Here is a 27059-nt window from a genome sequence, read left to right as displayed (position 1 = left end):
GGCAGGAATAGCCAACACTCCAGAAGACAGGCTTAAGATACAGGAGGATCTGGACAGACTTGAACACTGGGCGCTATCTAACAAAATGAAATTCAATGGTGAAAAAAGTAAGGTTCTACATTTAGGCAAGAAAAACCAAATGTACAGGTATAGTATAGGGGGTACCTTGCTCAATAGTAGTAACTGTGAGAGGGATCTCAGAGTCTTAGTGGACAATCACTTAAATATGAGCCAGCAGTGTGCTGCAGCTGCCAAAAAAGCCAACACAGTGCTAGGCTGCATTAACAGAGGGATAGAATCAAGATCATGTGAAGTGTTAATACCACTTTACAATGCCTTGGCAAGGCCACACTTGGAATACTGCATCCAGTTTTGGTCACCACGATGTAAAAAAGATGTTGAGACTCTAGAAAGAGTACAGAGAAGAGCAATAAAGATTAGGGGACTGGAGGCTAAAACGTATAAAGAACAGTTGCTGGAATTGGGTATGTCTAGTTTAATGAAGAGAAGGACGAGGGGGGACATGATAGCAGTGTTCCAATATCTCAGGGGCTGCCACAAAGAAGAGGGAGTCAAGCTATTCTTCAAAGTGCCTGAAGGCAGGACAAGAAGCAAAGGATGGAAACTAATCAAGGAGAGAAGCAACCTAGAACTAAGGAGAAACTTCCTGACAGTTAGAACAATTAACCAATGGAACAACCTGCCTCCAGAAGCAGTGAATGCTCCAACACTGGAAGTTTTTAAGAACAGACTGGACAGCCATTTGTCTGAAATGGTATAGGATTTCCTGCCTGAGCAGGAGGTTGGACTAGATGACCTCCAAGGTCCCTTCCAACATTATTATTATTATTGTTGTTGTTGTTGTTACTATTACTATTATTACTATTATTATTACTATTAATACTATTATTATTACTATTATTATTAAGAGCTGGCTTGCAGATCCAAAAAAGTATACTTACAATGACTATGTTGGCTGATTGTCCTGGGAATTGTTGTTTCTCAGCATCTGGAAAGCCGCAAATTCCCTATTCCTTATGTATGGCTTTAATTTGCTGCATTATTATCCATGAGGAACTGTCACTCATGACACTCAGGACAAAGTGTTAGAACAGATGTGTTGGGATTATAACTGCCTCTTGAGCTTCTTTTGACTAGGAATTCTGGGAATTGTAGTCCCAATGCATCTGGAGGATAGATGATTGGGGAAGCCTTAGTTACTGTATATTCAGTCACTTTGCTCAATTATATGGGTGAATCACTCATGATTGTGTTTAATACTCTCTCTATACATTATTAAAATTACTGATTATAGTAAATGCTGCTTGGGCAACTCCTGGTCTTTCCTTAAGATGTAGAAATTCTTTCATCTTTCTCTTATTGTTAACGCATCCTCATCAGATTTCATCAGCATGAAATTCTAAATACAGTATCTAATAAGGACTTTCTTAGGAATAAATTTGTGTGATAAAACACAAATGTGTACTACAGTTAACAATTTTCTGTCTTCTGCTCTAACTGCTGTTCCTGGTCCTGAACCAATGTTTAGCACAACTCCCAGGACCTTGTTAGCTAAATTCTTGCTGCTGAGAAATCTGCTACTGGGGAAACTGTACAAAGCAGAAGTTGTTGAAGTTTGTCATGAGTGAGATATTTTAGTAGTGATTTCAGTGAATAATTTAATTAATTCAGCTAATTCTCTAATATAAATTTGTATTTAGTTTCACTTGGTACACCTTTCCTAGAAATGGAATTTCCAAGCTTCTTGTTTGTTTATTCATTTTGAAGATTTCACTGTTTGATCTCCAGGATGGTTGCTAGCGTATTCAAATAATAAAAGATAAATAAAAGTTATAGTACTTGCGTCTATAACTGGTGGCAGAAATATGACAGAAGTAGGGCAGGGTTGGTGGCAGATTTTAGGAAAATACGCATTTGCCAGTAGCCTACTACAGTTTTACCAAACAAGCTTCTCTAAGAGGTGGTACTGCTTCTGAAAATAAGTTTAACTATATCTGCACTTGCTGGTTATTGCATTTACGCCATATGCCACATCCATTCTTTCTGAATGACTCGCTTTGAATCAAAAGCACTGACCCCCACAAAAGAAATTTTTCAGAGTTATCAGGTAGTTGGTGACATTTTTGAATGGGAGCCAGTTCAGTCCTCAGCTGCACCCAGTATCTGTTTCCTGCCACAGATTGCTCCCAAAGCCTGACATCAGTATTAGACTCTGCATGTGGAACAATATCATATGGTAGGCAGCAGAAGAATGGAACTAGGGAGTGACTGAGGTCTTGTTTGAAGATATTGTTGTTTCCATAGTTGGCCTGATCATTTTCTTGGCAGATGTTTGAGTTGGCCAACTCTCGACAGATTGTTGCATTATGTACTTGCAATGGGATATAAAAAATATTAAGTGTCAAATAAATCAGAGTCTCATTCGACTCAGTTTTGCTATCCAAGATAACGAGCTGGAACAGACCAATTTCTCAGATGTATATATGCATGAACAGTTCTCTACGTCTGTCCATTTTCTGGTCACCAGATAAAACCAGACTTGTCTTTCTCTTGGAGAGGAAGAAGGAAATAAGCTGACATTAGTCTTTATTCCTAAGCAATTCCCTCACTATGGCCTTTTCCACTCAAGAATCTATAAATAATGTCTGGATTCTTTTCTTTTTCTTTCTTTCTTTCTTTCTTTCTTTCTTTCTTTCTTTCTTTCTTTCTTTCTTTCTTTCTTTCTTTCTTTCTTTCTTTCTTTTTCTTTCTTTCCGTGGTGGCGCAATAGTTAGAATGCAATATTGCAGGCTAATTCTGCTGACTGCTAGAAGTTTAATTCTCATTGGCTCAAGGTTGACTCAGCCTTCTGTCCTTCCAACGTCGGTACAATGAGGACCCAGATTGTTGCAGGCAATATGTTGACTCTGTAAACTGCTTAGAGCAGCGGTTCTCAACCTATGGGTCGCGACCCCATTTGGGGTCAATCAACCATTTCACGGGGGTCGCCAAGCAAGGCTGTCCGCCATTTTTTTCCCCTTTTCCGGCGGGTGCCTTACCTCCCTTGAGCTGGGCCAGCTGGTGGTCGGCCTGCTCCGTCTCTGCCGCTTGCCAGCTACGCCTCGGCCAGCGCAGGGGGCAGAACCACGCATGCGCGGCGCTCCCGGGCAGGGAAAGTCCTCGACTTACGACCGGTTGGGTAGTCCTCGACTTACGACCGGTTTAGTCCTCGACTTACGACTGGTTTAGTCCTCGACTTACGACCGGTTTAGTCCTCGACTTACGACCGGTTGGGGGTCGCGGCATTAAAAAGGTTGAGAACCACTAGCTTAGAGAGTACTGTAAAGCACTATGAAGCGATATATAAGTCTAAGTGCTATTTCTTTCGTGACTTTGCTTTTATTTTAACAGATCTTTTTAATCAGTTAAGAAAATGAGCAAAATAAAAGAAACAAAAATAAAATAGACTTTCAAGCAATATTGTATAAGATTAATTTTTAAAAAATATTAGTAACATTAGTATTGAAAATTAAAATATCTTCAATTTATCAATTTAGAACTTTATTAAAATCAAGCTAGTCCCATCACCCTAGCCTAGTCCCCTCTCCCCTAATATGGGCATTGTCCAGATGTGCATTGATGCATAGAATGCTCAACAACAAACTTGCAGTAATGAAAGTCTTTTTATAACATTTACAATTTCTATTTGCGCATTTTGTTTTGTTTTCCAAATATACTGTATGAGCTAATGAGTGCGCTTGATCACTAAATCTAGATGTCCAGTCGGTTTTAAATTCCTTTTCCCACAGCTCCTTCATAGCTTATTAGACCATTTTTGGTCTAATACATTATTGTCTGTGTCCAGTTATTAAAATCTCATAGGAGACAGTACTTGATGAAACTGTCTCTGGATATTTTACTATAGACAATGTGCTCTTTTCTGAAATTTCTCTCTAGAGTTTGAGTTGAGAAAGATATGATATAGTATCAGGGCCCTTTGGGTCTATAGACATTAGAAACAGCATTGCCAGGTACTACTATGATGACTTTGGGGAAATTACAAAATACCTCAGGGTTTCATATTTAAAAGTAAAAGACAATTAAAAGATGAATAATTAAACCTGCTCATTGTGGCTGTAGGGGGAAGGAAAAAACCAAAGAACCGTCTATGTGTTTTTGAAATATGTCAGTGTAGTTAGGACTAGTATTCATGCCAGAGAAGATAATAAAAATATTGGTACTATATAAATAAGATAAGAAACTGATTTACTAAGACAGTGGTCCTAAATATTGTTTCTTGAAAGGAAATTTTATTGAAATCAGTGAGTTTACTTCCAGGCAAATAAATTTAAGGTCAAAATGTCTTTCTATCTTTCCGTCTTTGTTTAACTTTCCAGGAGAAATAGAAATTATCTGGCTCTGATTACTTAACATTAGTTCAAACATAGTTCATAATTCAAGCTTGTGGACTGTGAGATAAACAATAAAGATGCTCTAATCTGAAATCAAGTTCAAGCATGACTTCTCTCCAAACAGCCAAATAGAAATTTATTGAAATGTTTTAAGTTTTAGGAACACTGCTAAATCTTACAGTTGATTTATATTTTAAAAAATCTCAAGTTCCATGCAAGGCTGAGAATTAGCTAATGCTAATCAATGTGGATAATATTAAATTGAATCAGGAGTGGGGAACGATGGCCCTTTTATGACTTGTAGGGTTCAACTCCCAGAATTCCTGAGCCAATCATACTGGCTCCGGAATTCTGGGAGTTGAAGTCCACAAGTCATAAAGGGGCCATAGTTCCCCACCTCTGAGTTAAATGGACCAATGCTATGATGCAGATTGATGTAGATTTGAAGTGGACGGATGTGGTTATTATGTTACAAAAGGGTAGAAAATGAAAGTATCCTTCATCCAGGCAAACTGGACCAAGTCTTCTTCTCCCTCAGTTCCCTTTGAAGCATGGGCTCTAGTGCACTGGTCTCAGATGTAACACAAACTAAGGGTCAAGTTGTCAGAATGTTCCTTCATCACACATTGCTGCGTTAAATGCTTTTATGTCTTCTTGAAGTCAGGTGTGGATACCCAAAAGGGGCCAGTGGGAGTCTGAGTTTACCTGGTTTTGAAAAAGTGCCTGAAAATAAAAAAATGCTGGGGTTCACAACTTGGAGCTGATAACTTCTGGCGCTGTGATAAAGCACAACAGAGGCTGCTATCATTCATTGCATTGGGGTTACAGTTCTCAAGTGATAACAGCTATTAACAACACTTTGACTGCTTCCCCACTATGCAGGGGAGGGCAGGAGACAGAAAACATGTCAAGCCATCACCTCCATGTTAAGTGATAAGTACCTATTTAGATGGCAGAGTTAAAGTCCAACGCATCAGGCAGGAAACACTTACCGCAGAGAGAAGGAAAAGGCCAGAGCGAGATACAAAAAGCAGGGTTAGGGTATTTGTTGTGCTGACAGCAGCTGTGATTGATTGTTTAAAAGAAATAAACTGCCTGTGTTTTCAGGGCTATCAAAAAGCAGGAGCCCAACACTTAATAGTTTCAAATGGGTGGCCTTGAAAGGAAACAAAGTGTCACTGCTGCCAGCTCACTGTTTGCCACTACTGACTCTTGACCTGCCTCTTAGAGAGGGAGGAGGCAGCTAGGATGGGAGAGTGGCAGAGGACATGCATTGCAATTGTGAGGCCCTTTTTCAGTGTGATGATGGGACAGACCAGCTGACTCTGTAAATGGATGTAAAAAAAAAGAAAAGTGGGAAGAAGTGATACGAAAAGAATGGAGGAGAGGAAAAGTAAAAGTATGGAAACGCCCTCAGATGCACAACCTTGCATTGGGTGAGGGCTTCAGAAATCTAGTGATTTTCCACTAGAAATTACGATAAGCTCATTTGCACTTAATCACAGTACACTTGTGTCTGGCATCTTTTTCTTTTTTCCTTCTATGTCTTCCCCAATGTTTTTAAAGCTCATCCCCAGCTCAGAAGCAAGACAGATTTAAGACAGATCAGAAATAACCCACAGACCAAGAGGACATGTCCTCGTGATCCAGGCTCTGTCTCATCCTCAGTCTACTGGAATGGTAGCCTAAATTCATTTTTAGTGTTCTGGTCTTAAAATAGCATTTTCTTCATTTCTTCTGACACAGTTTTTGTACAAACAATTTATGACATCTCATTCACTACCTTAATGATGATTTGGTCAGGGATCCTATTGGTTGCTTATGGCTGCTGTGATCCCACCCTGTCCCACCACTGGACATTGCCTTTTATGTTTATGTTTATTTAGATTTGTATACCGCCCTATCTTCCTTACGGGACTCAGGGCGGTGAACAGGCGATAATAAAAATCACAATAAAAATCACAGCCAGTCATCTGATTTCTATTTCTACATAATGCCAGATCTATGCTTCACAAAGTGACACCTAAAAGACTACTAGATTTCTTATTCAAGTATATCAAGAGAGCTGCTTGAAGGGGAAAATCAGCTGCTGTCAGGTCAAACCGGGAAAGAAATATATTAATTGTTTTGTCCCAAATGAGTGCAAAAGAGAGATTAGTTCTGCTTGAGTTCAGACCACTATTCCAGCTATAGTACGTATCTAATCACTGGCATTGCCCAGGTGTTAATTGCCTTGATGGTATTTCCTCCACTGAGTTTTGACTTTTAGATCTTCACTCTCATGATATATTTACTTCTAGCCTTCTTCTTGACTTCAGTGTGATTGGTGCTGTCAGCTTCAAGGATGACCAGGTGATCTTCATCCAGAATCTTGATGTTATTTCCATAGGGCATCTTGATTCCTTCAGTTTTCGATATTTTCTCCTGTTGATGGTAAGAGTGGCACATTTATCCAGTTCAAACTCAGTTGCAATATCTTGGCTACATATGCAGACAGTGTTGAGCAGCGACTCTATTTCAGTTGGTGTTTTTCCATACAGCTTCAGATCGTCAATGTAAAGGAGATATAGAATAGCCTGGCAGATATTTTCAATGGCAGTATTATTGACAAAGGAAGCAGTCCAATAACAAACAGTAGTGGGGGTGATAGTGAATCTTTTGAAAAATTCCTTTTTTGATATTAACCTCTCTCTGTCACCGTTGATCAGCAGCCCTGTCTTCCATTCTAATATTCTACTGACTCCTGTTACTTCTAGGAATTTGATTATCCAATCATGTGGCAGGCAGTTTCTTCTGATCTTTTCTTGATGAACTTGATTTGTAATAACTGATCATTGTTTCTTCGTTATTATTAATCTTAATCTTAATAAGATAGTAATGGTCCTAGTGTTACCAGGCTACATTATTATGATTCAATTGGATCCAGAGAATCATAAAAATACAAATAATATTTTCTGCATACTTCCCCTGTCAGAGTAATAATAATGAGAAGGTTGATGGATTCTCCTTGTAGTGTGCAATTCAGCTGAGGTTTTTTTGTTTTTTTTTTGTATAAGGGAATACATTAAAGTGATGACACTACAACCTTATGTGGAGGTGTTATTGGTCTCGATTCATTATTCATTCCTAATTAAATAAAGCCTATCTCTTGTTTCTTATTGGAAAGACAGAGTTATGGAATTTGAGTTTCAGACTTCTATCCTGTAGTACTAAAAGGAAACAGGTTATGAAGTTCGAATTAAAAAAAAATTGATCAATTTATAATATTGTTTTAGGTTTTATACAGGTTCCTACATTTTAAAACCCATTGCTTAAAGAATCTTCATTATGAATATTTATTCATAATTAAATAAAACCAATTGCAGTCTTTTCATAGAAATAAGCCAATGTAGCCTGAGCATATTTTGTTGCTTATAAAAATGTTGCCTTAAATATCAATTTATGTTGCAAGTTTAGAGAATGTGTAATCGTCCCAATGTTGCTGAAGTTCCAGCCAATAGGAATCAGGGTTTTAGAAACATCTAGAAAGCAGCCGTGGGGGAAAAAAGGGGGTTATCTCTAATTAGTCATGTATAGGAAAACTTTGTTAGGCAATTATGGGTGCTTAATTTAAGATTGACTAAAGCTGCAATTTAAGAATACACAAGATTGAGAACCTACTATCTCTCTGGGCAATCTTGTTCCATTATTTAATTACCAACTTTGCAGAACAAAATGCACCCTAATTTCAATTTGTCCTGTAACGTTGTAACTGAGCATTTATGCTCAGCTTATGATTCAAAGGGGGATTCGTCGAATTGCAAACCATTAGTGCAGAAGCAGAAAAGAAAAGACAGTTGCTTCTATGAGCAGTAGAGACTATGGTTATTTGGAAAGGTGGCAGGGGAGAGAAGCAAGGATGAAAGCAAGCCTTGGACAAGATTGATAGCTTTCTTGCCATTAAGAAAAAAATTAGCCGATGGCGGCTATCATATTAAAGGATGAAGAAGCCGTGAATTATTTTCTTAAAGATCTTATCACTTACAATGATAATTTTACTTTCCAAAAGGCCATTTTTAATGAGTCGAACCAGGCAAAAAGTCATGATTTAATGCCAGATTTCTTTTTCCCCAAACACATTTTACTGCTTTTTTGTCCATGTTTAAAAAGCACTGGTGACCTTTTTTTTATTTAGCTTGCCCCAGGTGTAACGCTCAGGCTGATCCTCTTAGGGTTTATAGTCTCAGTAGAGAGTGCCTTTACCCAGCAGAGGGATGATTTAAATGAGAGATAGAAATATGATGATGTCTCACTGGCACTTGGACAGATCTGTTGCTCTGCTTTTCAACAGGGAAATGGTAGTTTGCCATAGAATTGTGACAGGGAATGGAGCTGTGGCAGAGAAAGACTGAATTAGTTCTTTTCTTTCCTAGAAGAGTTCAAAGAAAAGCAGGAGATTTCTGATGCATGTTTCTATATATGTTTGGCATATTCTGTAAAGCAGTTTGGATCCATTGTTCATGTTAGACTATAAAATATATTATAACGGAAAACCTCTACGACTACAAGGAAAACAATGTCACGGGTTTTCAGTTTTCAGTATATACATATTTTATGATTACCTGAGATGATAAGTTTTCTAATAATTTTTTCCACTCAGAGAAACAAAGGTAGAATGGCTCAGTTCAAAAGATAAAGGGAAAACTTTCTTTGATAGCTTTGTCTGCTTTTTTCAATGGCACCCATTCCAGCGGGAGCATCAGGAATCTTTCATAGGTCAAGAAACATGACCTAATTTGAGCAAATTCATAGATACAGTGAGTTACCTTTCCCCCATTGGCAGTAAATCTTTGGGAAGAAAGGTTGCTAGAGTATTATATTATCTTTTTAACAGTAATTTTATTCAAAGTTACAATAAAAAAGAGAAAAAATGATGCAAATTAAAAACAGAATAGGATGAAAAAAATGAAAAGTGCAGAAATGAAAAAATAATACTAACTTTTTTCTGATCAATGAAGTCAGTTTAGTTCCATCATCTTCACCAACCATTCCTCCACTCTAGATAGTGCTAAATCTTTCCATCATTGTGCATACATATTCTTGCTGCAGTTATCATATACAAAAGCAGAGTTCCATGGCTTTTTCTAAACTATTAGTCCATCAATTCCAAACGGAAAAACTTGGATCTCAATTACATATTAATCTTTAAAACCCTCTGAATCAGTGTATGTATTTGAATCCAAAATTTTCTTAGTTTTTTACATGTTCTTCAAAGATTATAAACTGTCTTATTTTATTGTTCACATTTGCAACATAAATTTGAAGTGCCTTTATAGATTCTAGAGAATTTTTCTGGTGACATGTACCAAGGAATATGTGGTTCCTGATTGTCCTATTATGTGTGAAGGGGCATATATCTTTAACTAGTATACTCCACACCTGGAATCCTCCTTTAGCAAGTTAGAGTTAACCTTTTTAAGAGGTTCCTCTTTTTCCTCTCCTACTGAAAAGATCAAGGGCTGATACAGTGACGATTATCTGGCTATATTGGGGAAATAGAAGAACTCTGGGTGTGTCCCATTTTAGCCATTGCCACGATGAACCAGTACCAGTGATATGTCTGTACTGACAACATTTTCTGCCGAGGAAGAGTAAGTGCTAACTTTCCAGGATAATGAATTTATGTTAATTCCTGTAGCTGTCCAATTGACCTTTGGCTAGCTTTGGAATTCAGATCTTTTATGTACTGTACAGGACTGAGTACTTTAGGATCACAGTTTTACTTTACACAAATGAGTATATTTTCCTGAACCACAGAGATAATTGGCCTTTCTGGTTCCTATGCAACAAATACACAAGTAGGTTTGTGCCTTTGAAGACCAATATTTTAGAATGTTTTCTTGCTGAGCTGTGTGATCCTACTACTTTCCACTTGATGTTAAATTGCCCAAACCTCTTCTTTTACTGCCGTACCAGTATTTAGTGAGGAATATTCTCACTAAAGAGAATATTGTACTTTTTCATGCTGAACTTGCTTCTTTGTGTGTGTGTTTTCCCTTCTTAAAAAGTTTTTTTTACTTTTATCCTGGAAAGGTATATATTTTTCATCACCGTTCTTATTTCATGACTTGTTATTGATCAGTTTCTTTAACTTAAATCTCTTTGCAATTGTTTCAGCTTTAGGTGCAAATTCCCATCCTCAGACATCATAAATGGACATCTTGAATATCTTTTCATCTGGATAAAGAACTTTGTGAAGACTTCAATGTCCATTGCCAGATTTTCATGCCTCAGATAAGATGGAACATTGTTCCACCTCTTTCATGCCTCCCTCTGTGAGGAGGCCTTAAAAGCTATTACTATGATTTCTGTGAGAGCATATTTGTTCTCTGTCCCAGATGCCTCTCTACATCGCCAGCTTCAACTAAATAACCAGGTTCTTCCCGTGAGATCAGTGACTCTGATTCCAACTGGCTGTGGCAATCTGCAGCATCCTGACTCCAGGAACATTCTTTCTATTCTGGTATGGCATTCAAGAAGACTAACTACTGTTTCCATAGGAAGAAATATAATACAAGTTCTTATGCATACAGCAATGCAGCATCAAGTCCTACACTTTTTGTACTGGCTAGACGAAACCTTAACCATTCTGCTACCGTGATTAGTTGCAGGACAATCACTTTCCTTTTTATTAACACTGCTACCTTTATGGCACTATTTGATTTTAGAAGCATCTCAGCCTCAGCAGCATTTTGGTCCTACCTTATCTGAAAAGATTTGCAAGAATTTCTCCTGACAACCAACCACATATTGGCTCTTGGTCTCAGTATTTTATCCAGACTTTGTCACTTGATTGGTATGGTTTATGTTTATGCCCTAGTGGTTTGACATCAAAATGGGGATTCCTTCCTATGCTGCATTCCTGATCATAGCAAATGATGCTGTTCTCTTCGCTATTAATCCATATTTTTTCATATTATAGGTAGGAACAATATGGCATTCATAGTTGAAAATCTCTCTCTTAGAAAATGTTATTGCCAACTGCTTTCTTGGTATATCTTCCTGCTCTGCTGAATGACCAGTACCTGGATAGTAGTTGTGTTTTCAGTGTGGGACTCATAACTTTCTATAGTTTTATCTTCAGAATTGTTTTTATATTTAAACGGTCCTTACCTATGGCATAGTAGTGGATTTCTTTGTAATTAGCTTTGACGTAAATATCTAGCCATCTCTTGCTACCACAGCAATTTCTGCTTTCATTTCCCTCTATAGTTGTTTCAGTGACTATACACTCAATTCCTTAATCTATATAGTAGTTTCTACTTACACCAACTTATCAGTCACTTCTGAAATTTCATGGCCAATTATGCATTAAGATCCAGAATATTATATTTCAGATCCAGACTTAACCACTGTACACAGGATTGTCCTTATTGCCTGGTATACAGCATTGGGATGACAACTTCTGTATCCAAAGGTGTTTTGACATATATAGAACATTTCCTAAATACATCCAGGGCTGAATAACAATATTTTTTTTAACTACTCTAACCCAAATTCTGTTATAGTTGATTCTTCAAAGAATAAGCTGACTTAGAATACCTTCAACACTAATGAATAAGGAAAAGTAAAAACTTATTTCAGCAAACTTTACCTCTGGAATTTTTCTTTTTAGCTCACCATGTAACCATGGCTTCCTACTCGTATTTTTCTATGAAAGAAGATGGCTATGGTTTTTGAACGTTTACTTGAGGACAAAAATCTTTTGGTTTAGATATTTTATGCAGAAGCTTGCCATTTATTCGAGCCACAAATCAATACATCCTGCCATGTTGCAGACTGTGCATAAAATAATATAGCTGGAGCCTTTTCCCCCAGGAGGCATGCGTGGCTGCACATCTCTGGCCTTGTCAATGAAGATCAGCCCATATCAAAGATGTGCCATTCAGTGATGCAGGCCTCTTAACAATAGGATGGATGATACCTTATATAGAATTCACTAGTTGAGAAATGAGCCAAATACATGGGAATTAATTCACAACATTTGCTCATCTTTTCAATAGTGGGGCATAGCGTATATCTTCATATTGGCAATGTCCTAAAGGACAGTCAGTACTTAAGTTAACCATGAAAACAGAATGTGAAGATTTGTTGGCTTCAAAGCCAGCAGTGATTAGTTTAGTCAATTGTGCCATTACTCACCACAAGAACAGTTGTGATGTTCTTCCTGGTTGAATGCTGAACCCTCATTTCTCCACCTCCTGTTCTGACTAAGGAATCATGCAGATAGCTATTTAAGTGGAAAGGAAAACAATCAACACCCAGATCTTGTGGCATTATGGTTATCTTTTACGGTCCTAAAAGTTTTGATCTTCAGATTTCCATCAACTGAGTAAAGACAGATCATGCTGAATTCACTTCTATATTCATTTTCACTTCAGACCATTGGTTAACAATATGGTGAATCTGTGTTTGTTAAATTGCATTTTATAATCCAGCAAGTATTAAAGGCCTTTTGGAACCTCCTGCTGTCTAATGTTGTAAGACCAAATATACAGCCTTTACATGTTTTGCCACAAAAGATCTCCACAAACAGATTGTTTTCTGTTCTAATCAACATGCTATTCAGTTTTTGAAGCATCTAAAAATTATAGGCTTCCTCCTTAAAAGGATATTTATCTGATATTTCTGCCTTTCATGAGCCTGTTTATAGTTTGTTTTTTTACACATAACAACCAATATATTTATGTGTACTTTTATGTACTTTCCCAGCCTCCTTTTTCTATGATGGCCACTTAGTGGAACTTCTTTTTTTAAAAAACAAAACAAAACAAACCACTAGCTATTTTTCAATCATTTAAGAAAATGAAAATAGCATTCCTTATGTCAGTGACTTCACTGTGAAGAGCAGGCAGGCATTGTATCTTGCATTTAATCTGATTTGATATGCCAAGATCATGCTGTGATTTAACATAATTTTATCTCTAAAATGGTCTATGATTTCTACTTTTCTCAAGGCATTGTACCATCAATCTTTTCTCTTAATCCTGTTGGACATTGGGGATCATCTTTTCGTAGCTGTGATGTGAATTACAGTCTGGTCTTTTACATTAACAGACATAAGTCATTTCATAGGTACCAGATATTATGTTTCTATAGCCTTAAGTTCTGATACATGGCCTTCCCAGCTTTTTTCTCAGTAAGTAATAGATTTCATATTTCTGTTTTATTAATTAGACTTATAGTACCTTTGAAATTCAGGCACAGTCCAGAAAAAAAGCTGATGACCCATTTCTTTCAGAGTGTTTCTAACTAGTCTTTCTCAGCATTGCCATTTAGATGTTATATGCCTTGTCCGGCCAAGCACAGAAATCAAGCCCTATATATGCATGTCTGCTTACTCTGGCTTTTTGGGTCAATGAACTTTTGGTAATTCTTTTCCTGGTCTTTTTTTTTTTTTTTTTAGAAAAAAAATTAGAGTTTTTTTTATTTTGTTCTCTTGTTAGTATAAAAAAAATAATTTTCTCTGAAAAGGATAGTTTAAAAACTTCTCAAAATTCAAACATGCAACAGAGCCTCCTCCCTTCATTTACTTTCTCAAAATACAAGAAAATTCTGAAAAAAATGCCTTAAAAATAGACAGTATTTTTACATCTGCAACTTGGTGTTGACTCCATGTCTATCTTTTCCTAATTTAATTTCTCCTTTCTCAGTTAAAATTGTTTCCTTAGTTCATCCATTTGAGTTGAAATCAATATCCTTGTGTGAATCAACAATTAGATGCAAATACTGTGAACAATAGCAAGATAGGCACTGAAAACTGAGAGGAGGTATAATCCTAAAATTTCTGCTACTACTTTTTTCCACTTCCCAATTCCATCTATAACCTTGTAAATTCTTCTGACACTGCCTAAACAGAGATGCTTTCTCTCCATCTTAGTGGAAGTTTACTTTGATGCTATAGCATCAATTCACTGATATGGTATTTAACACGCTGCAGAGGTATTTAGAATATAACTGCGTGCTACAATTTTAAGAGGCGGTTTATTCATCTTAAGGGAGCGTGTATGTAGAAGGTCTAAGATTGACATCTTTGGGATTAGTTTAGCCTTGCATTTTCCCCAGAGGTCGCTGTCATGGCCCTCTGGAGGTTTGTAGAATAAATGGGGCCAGCAGTCTTCTTGGGACCACGTGATAAAAAGCAATACATAATGTTTAATTTACTGTCTCTGTAGCTAGTATAGCCATTTTTCACATAATCATATTGAATTAGAACTAGTTGCATGGATGGATGGGGAGCCAGCAGACTGGCTACTGGAGTTTGATGGAGGTTTGGGAAGCTATGGTGGTAGAAAGTAGAGCTGAAAGCTTGACTTTCATATTTTTATATCTTCATTGAAGCAGATTGAAAGCTAAGGTACCTTTAATACTTTCTATCAGATTACTACAAGAAGAAAAAGGGAATTATAATGCAACCAATAGTCCTGTATATCTCAGAATACTGATGCAGCACATTAATATACAGGGAACAGAATTTGTTGAAATAATATTTGAAGTGTGGCATATCCTTCTGATAAAAAAATAAGGTAAAGGATTGTCTACAATATATAATTTTATAAAGTAGGGATGGGAAAATTTGAAGGCAGAATTGATCAAATTGATCAATTTTTTTTGCTGGGGGGATATTAGGGTACTCCCCCCTGCCAAACTATTTGAACTAATGCTCCTGAAATGTTGTCATTTTGAAGCTAAATTTCAATAGCATGAATTGACAGTATAGCAGAAGGGGCACATGCAGCTTAAAAGCTGCAGGTTATTCTAATTCTACAGATTCGAGTATAGCATTTGCTCCCTAAATGGTAATTTCCCCCTAATTTATTTAATATGCATTTTATACCTGTTATCATAAGAAAGTCATGCCCATTTTCAGCAATGACAATATGTCAAATTTAGGAAAGTAAATTTGGGCGGGGATTTATTGGGTTTTCTATTTAAGGTATTATTTCTGTAAGCTGCTTGGAGTCATTGTGAGTGAGTTTGGTGGCCATATATATTTTCTTAACAAATAATAATAAAGTAACATGAAACTTTGAGGCAAAATAACATTTTCTGTAAACTAGACCCTTATTTTTATCTCTAATGATAATCCTTTCAGCTACCATGAATTCAGCCAAAATTTTGTGTTGAAGTATTTTTATGTGACCAGGTGGTCAGTGGGAGTTCAGTTCAACACAAAGAAATCTTTAATTATGCATTATTGAGTACATGCATATGCTGAGTATACATGAGTTAGTTGAGTTTGGGATTACTTCAAATCCATCCCATAACTTATTTATCTGCTATATTTGTATCAGCTTTTTATCCAGGGACTCAAACCTCCAATCCCCTTGAATGCCGTTGACCCTTAACTAACTTTAACTAGGTGCTGATTGTTAGTTAAGATCCTTTGCTTAGGCTTTTAGCAATAAATCACTTAAATTGAACCATCACATGTGGACATAGTTTTTCATTGCACCTGACAAATATAATTTTGTATACTGTTTGTGTATAAAATAAATCTGGTATTATTATTATTATTATTATTATTATTATTATCAGAGTATATTTAATAATTTGTGACCTTGTATTCATTTTGACATATGGGTTACCAATCCATGTGGAATTTAGCTAGTATTCCCAAGACCTTCTTAACAATAACGTTTACTTTCATTGAATATATTTCTTTAAACTACAGGTACTCCTCAACTTACTATCAAAATGGAGCCCGGAATTTTGGTTATAACTGGTTGTGGTTATACACACTATCAAGGCACCACATGGCCAGAGTTGATTTTATGACCATTTTTACAATGGTTAAAAAGTGAGCTCTCACATTTCTTCAGAATGGATGGCTTTTGCTGGAAACTGGCAAAAAAAAATTGCAAATCACCATCAAGTGACCATGGCATACGACAAGCAGTCATAAATGTGAGCCAGTTGCCAAACACCTAAAATGTAGTCATAAGACTACAGGGGTAGGGCACCACTTGTAACATTGAGGATGGAACATAGACAGCTTTTTAAAAATCCACTGTAACTTGGAACTGTCATTAAATGACCAGTCTTAAGTTGAGGACTACTATATAATCAAAGTATTGTCATTTCTCATAAAACTTTGTAGAAGGAATTTATATTTCCTTGCCTTGATAACTTTCACAAATGCTATTAAATTGCTAACTCTTTTGCCTTCTTAACCTGCTATAAAAATAAGAGAAACATCCTAGTATTTGGGATAGTTCAGAATATTAATGAGAGATCTTATGACTGTAATATTATTTGTCATTTCTGAAATAATTTGTAGCAGTTCTTGTTCTGCCTATTCATTGTTGTATTTATATTATTTGAATACATTTGCTAAAGAGTTTTCATTCACGTGAGGAAAAAAATGAGCTTGTTTTTATCTGTTTGAATTTCTTGCTAGTATTCTTACAACTAGTAAACTACAAACAATGGATAAAAATGTAGGCATTTTAGCATGGAACTGCCATTGATGATCTTTGTCTCGTCATTTTACTCCTATTTTAAAGAGTTAAATATTATAAAAATGTCTGCTCTGAACACAAACAATCCCTACAAATAATACAAACAAGAAAACTTGCTTTAAGAATAAAAAAAACATGCTACATTTTTAAAATTTCTGTCAATAAAAGTTTATGTAAACTATTACAGGAGAGAACCAAGGATGATAGGCTGTGTTTGTATGACATGCTAACCCATAGTTGACTTAATCATGGCTTTTTAAATTATTGTTACTGTATATCACATCTCCTGCTCCATTTCTACTCTGCATTCTTAACTGCTTTCCTTTTCCCCTCCTTTTCCTGCAGTCAATATTGTTGTCAGCCTCTATCAAGCGGGAAGGAGATTCTCCAACAGCATCACCCCATTCCTCAGATGATATTCATCACTCTGACAGATACCAGGTGAGAAAGATACCAGGAGGACTCAGCTGATGACTGAAAGCCAGGAGCTACTAAATGGCACTAACAGATCTTTCAGGGAATGATGTTAGTCTTTGTATGTCATATGTAAATTCAGATAATAGTTGTTTAATACATAGGTTTCTATATCCTCGAAACCCTGACTAAACAGTACTGTAATACAACAGTATTGCAAATTTCTTTGAGAGGCTTATATCCACTTTTTATTTTTTTATTGCTTTGTGTCATAGTAGTGGTTGATAAAGAGGATTATTGAGTATGAGAATATTTGTGTGTGACAATATAATAGCCCAACAATACAATATTGCACAGATATTACTTTTCAAGTGGATAAAAGGGAAAGGCCCAATAAATTGCCCTAAATGACCAAGAAGAAATAATTAACTTTAAGGCTCCATTCTGAAAGAAGCATATAATGCAACTGTTTTAAGAAAACAAAAATTTGGTTTTTAATGCTCAGCAGTATTTTTAACAGTTGCTCGTTACAGTGACGAAGCACTTTATGGTGTAATATAGTATTTCTCAGCCTGGGCAGCTTGAAGATGGGTGGACTTCAATTCCCAGAATTCCCCAGCCAACTAGGCTGGGTAGGGAATTCTGGGAGTTGGAAGTCCACCCATCTTCAAGCTGCCCAAGTTGAAAAACACTGGTGTAATGGGTTATTTTTACTGTCCAAAGCCAACGGAACTCATTGTCCAAATGAACATCTTAATTTCATATAATATTCTCCTAGTAATTTTTTTTAAACTTCAATATATGGAGGTGATGAATTTTATAGACAGATAGCAATAGCACTTAGACTTATATACTGCTTCCTAAATGGGCTATATTCTTCTAATTGGAAAATAAGATGCATAGTTACTCTTATTAACTCTATTAATAAGATACTCTCTCTGGATATTGTATAACTAATTTATGTGTATTAACCATAATAGTAGCTATTGTCATAAGCAGATACATTGTTTACATAGTCTGTATCATATTTCATATTTCACAATCAAGTGTTTTCAACATGTATTTAGTTCATTCTTTCAAAAACCAGTCAACACTATTTGTAACAGTATTCATTTTACATATCAAGAAATTCTTATACAAACTCTAGGATATTTCTTTTCTTCTTTTCTTTCAAATTATCTTTATTCTGAAAATTGCAGATCTGATTAATTAAAAAACCAATGTATAATTGTTATATGAATTCAGCTGGGAATATAGTCAAACCTCAAACATAAATCCAGCTGAGGGTTAATTAAAAAGATATTGTATAATAAATCTTTCTTTGATTCCATGGGCTGAATTTTCCATGAAATGCCTTGTGTGTGTGTAAACTGAAGTATTACTAATGGTACATTGCCATTTTTTGTGAGATTTATGCTTCCTATGAAAATATTGTATAATAGGAAGAGATAAGTAGGCAAATATTTCTTTCAGAGTAATTCATAAAAGCTTGAACTAATCAACTTTGTAGTTAAATGTAGATCACTATTAACATTTGTATCATTAAAGGGTTACTTATATAATATTTCAGCTTATATACCTTTTGAATCATAGTGACTCTGAATGAGTTAACCACAAGCTTATCCAGGGTAAAAATATACCAGTTAAAAACAATCAAGTAACAAGAAATACCCAAACAATGTGTTACTTTTCAGAAGATACTAGAAACCTCATATGGAAAATCTGAATTTTGAATGTTGGTAGAAGTTATGATGAGGCTATGCATTTCAATCCATTTTGATACTAATATAACCTGGTCTTATAATTGAATGTTCAACAGCAACAAAATTAGGAAGTAGGAAAGTTGACTACAGAATATTTTAAACTGATTAGGAAATTAGAATCTTCAGTACTATTATTCAGTGGCTATAATTTCAATAATTTAAAAAAATAGTTTTAACATTAAATCTAAAGATTTTACAATTTACACTTGTACTTTAAAATCCAAGAAAATTAATTTAAGAAATTCATCTTAAATTTTGTACCATGTACTATTTGTTCTACTAAAATGAATAGTAAAAACAGAATTCACATAGGGGCAATTTCACCTGGCAACCTTAAACTGCTTGCTTGGAAATCAAGCCATCTTAAAAAATTGTCATATGGATTTCAAACTTCAGCTGACCAGGTGTTCTACCTGTATGCAGTTATCACATTCTAATTAGTAGATTTTCCTGCTTCTGTTTGTTTCCCACCCATCCCTGGAAAGCAAGAACCAATCACTTTCCTTTCAGAAAAGAATTGGTTCTAAGAACACATGGTTTCTGTTTGCATGAACAAACATCCAAATAATATGGCTGAAAGGGCCTTAGAGGTCATCTTGTCCAACTGCAAAGCAGGAATTGCTTGCTCTTGTTGAGCATTTTTCCAGTGTACTGGGTGATGAGAAAAACTACTTTTTTATAATTCTTGGTATCACTTGAACTAGAAGAGAAACAAGAAAACTTTAGTCAGTTTCACCCCAGTATGTGTGGATGGGGGGGGTGAGCATTATTTTTTTTCACTGTTCTTTCCATCACTTGTAGAACTTTTCCCAGTTTCACCATGGTATCCAAAATTAAAAAGTGTCATGAGAGAATGAAATGAAGTAAAGCAGACAGACCACTTGGCATGGTTTATGCTGATAGAATTGAGAAAACACTGCTTTAGACACACAGCAAGAAAATACATCTTCACAATAGGCTGGGGACGGGTTAAAGATGATGTCTTGTGTTGCTTTCCTGAAAAAATAATTAGTAGCTCCTCTTTATGCCCCACATCATCACTTAAAATTCCTTAATATTGAGTTGAATATTTTACTCACACTAGGGAAACAGCATTGCTTTTGAAAATGGAATTTTTATTCCATATCTTTTCTTCATATGCTTATGAATTTGAATAGGATTAATGACATGACATTTTTTCCAAAAAGAAAAAAAAAATTGTTCCAGTTAAAAAATTCTTTGCATCTATTTCTCTAACACAAGAAATCAATTTAGGTCAGGCTGTAGAAAATATGGAGCACTCCTATCTCTCACTGTAATAAATTTGAAATGAGAATGCTAAGCATTACATTGAGTCAGGTTATAATATTTCAAATCAGGGAAGGAGGAGTATTGGACAGTAAATAGAAGGAAAATGCATGATGAGAGTGCACTTTGTTTGAAGAATAAAATCCATTAAAAATCAGGTTTCACCCTTTTTCTCTAAGCTAAATTGTAAGTAGTTGAGATGAGGGAGGAGCCAATTACATCCCAATTTCAGGATGTAAATGTAGAGCCTGATTACATCTTAGCCTTTGTGGAATAATTAATGCATGGTTTCTTCTAAGAAACTGTTTCGGTTTCTGGAGATATTATCAGTGTATACAATATACATCTCATTAACTTATTATTGAAATATTTTCTTCTATTTATCCAGGTACTCATTTCTGTTATCTCTTTTGTTTATAAAATATGTATCTTCATTGGTCATTGGCTAAATTTATGTGACCTGATTTACAGTCAAGAAAAATGACATCTCATATGTATAGATGATGTTCATAAACAGAAGTATGTGAAGAAATTACCTATGTGACAATATCTAATTACCTATATGACAATCTCCAAAGACAAGGACCAGTAAATTGTGGTACACTGTGTTCTTAGTGAAGTCACCTGTCAAGTACAATATGGACAAAGCATCTAAACAAGAGTTTCAGTGTACTAGAATGAAGCTGCCAGCTAAGGTTATGTTAAAACTGCAAATAACTTTTTTCCTTTCTCTTTTCCACTGAATCCCAGTTAAGATATTTTACTTCTGTTTTAGGTTCCAAATCTGTCTTTTAATATTTATGATATGCAAAGTCGTCCATTCATATAACAATTTGTGATGGATGTGTTTGCTATAAATCTTATAAAATCAATGCCTACCTGACATATGGAAGTACAATTAAGAAAAAAAAGGAATGAAGAAATTTGAAAGACTTCTAAACATATTTATATCTTTCTTTCAACCATAGTGCTTGCTTGTAATATGTTTTATTTAATTTCAATTATTTACAGCAGGGGTGTCAAACTGCCGGCCCATAGGCCGGACGCGTCACCAGGAAACAGCGCCCACCCCATTGCCGGCAATGGGGGAAAAGCTCCAATATGTCGCGCAACGTTACGTAACGTCGCGAGTTTGACATGTCTGATTTACAGTATCTCATTAACTAAGATACTTAATATAAATCAGAGTTAGATAATAGACATGAGTTAAAGTACATTGTTAGGTGTTACTGTTATTAGTAGTAATGCCAGGGAAAATTTGTGTGTATGATAAGGATTCCGATAAAGGGTAATATCAGAATGAGTGTAATATTAGAGTAACATTAGAAAAATACAAAGGATACATATCTTTGCTAAACCCTATCACTGAAAGTCTACATTGCGGCCCTCCATGCAGTACCATATTTGTTGAAAGAAAGTATGATAAATTCTCTCTATTGAATTCGGTGATTTAGGCTTTTAAGAAATTTTCAAGGTTTTTGATGCTTTTGTCAGTTTTAACAATAAAATCCTCAGATCACACTGTCATACCTGTTTGGCTTTAATACTTGAAAAGTCTTGATGGCTTCAGGGGTTCTTTACGCTAATAGGATACTACTTCTCAGGTATATAGAACATAGTTCCTTCTCTTATATGAGAAGTGTGTGTGTGTGTGTGTGTGACACATATAGCAGTGTTCCAATATTTGAGGGACTGCCACAGATAAGACAGGGTCAACATATTGTCCAGGACAAGAAGTAACAGATGGAAACTTATCAAGAAGAGATCCAACCTAGAATTAAGGAGAAATTTCCTAACAGGGAGAACAATTGATCAGTGGAACAGCTTGCCTCCAGAAGTTGTAGGTGATCCATGAACAGAGGTTTTTAAGAAGAGATTGGGCAGCCAGTATAGGGTCTCCTGTCTGAGCATGAGGTTGGGCTAGATGAACTTTATGTCCCTTTCAACTCTATTATTCTATAGGCTTAACTTTCTTGCAACAACAATTTGGAAATAACACAGTAAAATAATGTCTGACTGTTTTAGTAATTTGGAAAGATTTTTGTTTGGATATTGGCCCTACAAAGAGCTCCAATTCACCAGAGCCGACTCCTATTGACTTCAATAGGATTAAACATTTACAAAGACATGAGCATATTACATATTGACCTTTAGTTACTTTAATAAAAGGGCACACTGCTTATGTATTCTTGCTAAGTACAAGGATATTTAAAGATTCTCATAAAATGAATATTTTTCTGACAATGAAGTTTATAAGATGCCTACTGCAACATTTTTAAGACTAAAGAAATCTATCATCCAAACAAATCTGGGATGTTATATTAGCAGAGCACCCAGTAGCCACCTGATTTCCTTTTTATAGGCAGTGGTCTGACAATAAGGTCCTAAGGTTGGACTTTGAATGGGTTTTCGTATCTTTCAAAGTTGTATCATATTCACTATTCATGCTTATCAAACATAGTGAAAATTTCCAGCTATTATATTTGTTTTGCTTTTTTAGAAAATTTTAGTGACAGTTTAAAGCATCTTTTTCTGACTCTTTATACTTGGAAGATTGCACAATATGGTTACCCAAGTTAATTGAACTTTGGTTTAATGAACTATCTCTTTCAAGGATTTTCATAACATACTAAATCTTAAATCTGAAAATTAAATTTCTGTAGTGTATATATCTTGTTTTACATGATTGTGTTTCCATTTGTGTGGAAATGTTGCAGCAAAAATGTCTCATAGTAGTTGAAAGAAGAGCAAAGTTGTTATGATGCAAACTTTTAGATTATGATCCATTTCATTAAATGCATGGACAGCAGTCCACATAATCTGTTGGCAAAATAACCAACATACACCTATATTATGAATATAAATCAGGATGAAAATCAAGTACTGCCATGCCATTTCCAGTGCTGCCATTAGCAAGATTTTTTTTTCGTTTTAGAAAATGTATATTTATGTCTTGGCCAGTAACCATTCTTTTACTACTTTTATCAATATAGGCTCAGGCTAGTGAAACCAGAATATTAGGCATCTGCCAAAGATGCTGCTGTTACAAAAATAGGGGCACGGATATTTGCAGCACTCTTAATTTAATTAGAGGAAAAAGAAAGAATACTATCAGTAACTTTGATCTTTTATTGTGAAGAGGAAAAATGCTGCTTTTCAAAGTACAGAGCACGCGCGCTCGAGCGCGGATTTGTTTTAAGGAGTTGTGTGAGTCGCAAAGTTGTTAGAAAGGCGACGGGGACGACCCGATGGTTCTCTCTGGGACTTGGGCAAAGACGACATTTCGGGCATCCGGACTGTGGTAACCGGTGTTTACAAAAGGAACGCGATTGAGGAACGCGCTATTATGGCAGGAACCCCTCAACCCTCGCCCGCTCCCAGCCTTAGTTGCCATGAGAACAACTTCCTCTGAACTCTCACCCCGCGTAGGCGACGGCTGGTCACATGATCGCAGCCAATATGGCGACGGCCGCTGTTGTGGAGAGTTAATTGCAGGTGCCGGGGCCGTTGCCCGTATCCATTCTCATCCCCGGCCATGCAGAGCGAGAGGAGGGAGCCCGGTGGTCGGGAGGAGGTGCGAACGTGGACTGTTTCTGGGGGCGAAGCCATTTATTGCTAAGGAAGGGAATAGGCCTTGTTTACATCTAAGGGAAGCTGGGCCGTCCTTCCTGAGAGGGGGAGTGGTCTGTTTACATTCTCAGGATAAACTTGGAGAGGCCTCTTTTTATATAAAGAGAGAACGAACTATGTTAGAAGTTGATTAAGAACTACTTAATTTAGTAGGAATGGCAGGACAACTACGGGGAGGGGGGAAAGCTGGAGTTGTATTTAGAAAAGGGGGCCAAAATAGATACTCAATTTGGCAGATCGGTTTGGAGTTTGAGCCAGCCTAAGATAGCGAGGCAGGCAGGGAACCTGCTTACAGCTACTATTACAGACTCAATGCTTTTAATAATAGACAGTCTATGAAATTTAGAAAGCAAACGAGACTGGCAATATCATTTTATACGAGAGAGTTCTAAAAGTCCAAATATGACTTAGAGTTGAGCAAAAGAAAACATGAATAAAGGAAGCTGTTAGGAAACTATGAAAGGTTTGAATTAATAAATGGAGAAAAAAATAAGCCAGAAACTAACAGATGAATGAAACTGGTGTGTATTTTTAAAAATATTCTGGCAGTGGATTCCTTTCAAGAATATTTCTTAAAACTGATTGAATTAATCTCTGGTTTTCTCGTTAGCAAGGCCCTAATTCTATCTATTTACGTTCTTGTGTCTTCTGTTCATAGACCTTTTTGCGAGTAAGGGCAAACAGACAGACCCGGCTGAATGGTGAGTGAGACCTATGTTCTTGTCTTTTGTTAGGAATAACAGTTTCCGGTATTAGTGTCTGATGGGGCTAATGCTCTCTTCCTTTATAAGGTACTTTAGCAAGTTGTGATCTACAATTTTAAAGCCTTACTTATCATTTGTGTTACTAACACATTTTTGTTCCTTTGATTTTTTTCCTAAATTGGTGCTGCCCTTTTTACCACCAGCACTGGATACTACTAGAGCCATGTATATAATTTTTTTAATGTCCTTATTTCACATGTTTCTTTTGGTACTTTTTGCAACCACACTTCACATGAGCTGTTCTTCAATTTCTGATCAGCTATATTTCACAACGTGTGTTTGTGTGTGTGTAATCTCCTGCTCCCAATCTCTATGGCATTTTGTAGAGAATCAAGATTAACATTTAATTTGATTTCCACAGATTTAATTCTTCAGATTATTTGCCCCTATAAGGAAACCACCGATACAATATTTGCACGTAGTAATTTTTTTTACAGCTTTTAGCACTGAGATATTTTAGTCAGATTAAAATATTAATACTATGAAATCTGAGTGCTTTAAAACAAAAATACATTTTTAAAAGCTGTAATCTTTAATTCTATTTGTCAGTGCTTAATCCAATCAAAAGCAAATACACTGAAATCTCAAGCTTTCAAATTATAAAGTAGTTTAAAATTGCAAGAAAAAAGTATTGTATTATGCATTCAAAATTACTAGGCGGCTTCAAGGCTGTAAGATCTATGTTAGTGGTACTTACAATACTTTAAGAGTGAACTCTTGAATTAAGATTAATAAGCACCATGCATTGCATTGTGAATACATGTAATCTGTGTTTTACATTCATAAACTGCAATACAATTTCCACTATTGAATACCTCTGGCATATGATTAATGAATACTATTGTACCATTTCATATATTGATCATCTCACAAATATTCCTTGCGGCATCTGGTGCTGTTATTGGAAAATGCCTAGTGCCGAAACACAAATATTTTTCCAAGACTTTTTAAAGCAAATCAGTTTTTGCTGCGTGTATTGGCTTTTGTTGTTGTGCAGCAATCCAGATTTTGAAGGAAAAGGTGATTTGGAGTCTATTTGGGTACTGTACATACCATGTACTTTCAACAACTTTAAAATCTGCATCTTTTTCTGGCTTTCTATGGCAGCTTTGATCTAAGGCATGGGTGTCAAACTTGCCCACATCATGTGACGTGTCACAACGTATCGTGACTTTTTTTGCATTGCAGCTTATGATGCAACTGGCCCACAGGCCAACAGTTTGACACCCTTGATCTAAAGAATTGCCAACAGATGCCATATGTATTCCATATGTATTCTAAATTGCCCAAATAATTTCCTCATAAAAGTATTTTCTAGTACTTTGGTTTATTTAAAACTAAAAAGTAAACCATGGGTTTCATTAACCTATAATTCCAAAAATTTAACTGCACATAGGCACAGCTTCTTTGTAGTTGTCCCAGCCTTGAAATAACCTTCCACTTGAAATGTGAGGGATCCCTATTCTTTGAGCCTTGCAGAAGGCTGTAAAGATCTGGCTCTTCCCCCAAATGTTGACCTAGAATGGGAGTTGAGGCAAGAGACTGATTGGTCTGAAGCCAATTAGAGAGGGAGGGTATTCCTGTTTTTACCAGTTATGAACTGACTGGGATCATTATATGAAATAGATGGTCATATAAATTCTTTAAACAATGATGTACACATTTATCCTGAAAATAATTGTGTCAGTTCCGGTTCCAAGGGTGAATTGAATATAATTCTTAACTGTACCAATCTAGGATATACAGAAGAAATGCTACAATCTGAGCAAGTATTGATTGATGAACAAGCAAAATTGAGTTAGAAACTAATAACTAATAGTAGGTTAGTTTGTAGATTACAATAGAAAAATACATGCTAGGTTTTTCTTTTGAAGAGAGTAATCAACATAAGTACCGTAGAATGTGGAATACAAATTTGGATTTCAATATGTAAATGATAACCTAGATTATGGAACATAAGATAGGCATGATTCCAGGCTTCCCAGCAACATAAAAGTTATGTAATACATACAAAATAAGGCCCTGCAAAACAAAGAATAGAGAAAATAAAGGCGGAATATGAAAAGGACTGGGACCTGGCTCCTAGCTTTTCCTACAAAGATACTCTGTTAGGCACATTCACATGACTGTTTTAGCACAGAGCCCTTCTAAGACTCTCCAAAATAAAAACTTCAGATAAACCAGAACAAGTATATGAGATAGTGTAAATGTAAGACTAAGTCCGAATTTGTGCTATTTGGATTAATAAAACAAAACCGGTTACAATTGTGTACTACTGTGTAGAAAAGG

General features: G+C 35.9%; 1 protein-coding gene across 3 annotated transcripts in view; it reads left to right on the top strand.

Moving 5' to 3' along the window:
- The window catches only part of RNF220 (ring finger protein 220), a 333204-nt gene that overhangs the window by 238312 nt on the left and 67833 nt on the right, over positions 1–27059 (top strand). For all 3 annotated transcript variants that reach the window (XM_029283207.1, XM_015811346.1, XM_015811345.1), the window contains 2 exons: positions 17258–17353; positions 24665–24707. In XM_029283207.1, coding sequence (XP_029139040.1) covers positions 17258–17353; positions 24665–24707 — 139 coding nt within the window. The remainder of the gene's footprint in view (positions 1–17257; positions 17354–24664; positions 24708–27059) is intronic.

This window comes from Protobothrops mucrosquamatus, unplaced genomic scaffold (assembly GCF_001527695.2).
Source record: "Protobothrops mucrosquamatus isolate PMUCROS unplaced genomic scaffold, P.Mucros_1.0 scaffold39, whole genome shotgun sequence".
Classification (NCBI taxonomy): domain Eukaryota; kingdom Metazoa; phylum Chordata; class Lepidosauria; order Squamata; family Viperidae; genus Protobothrops; species Protobothrops mucrosquamatus.
Note: the sequence above shows the minus strand (reverse complement) of the source record. Positions and strands in the feature narration are given on the sequence as shown.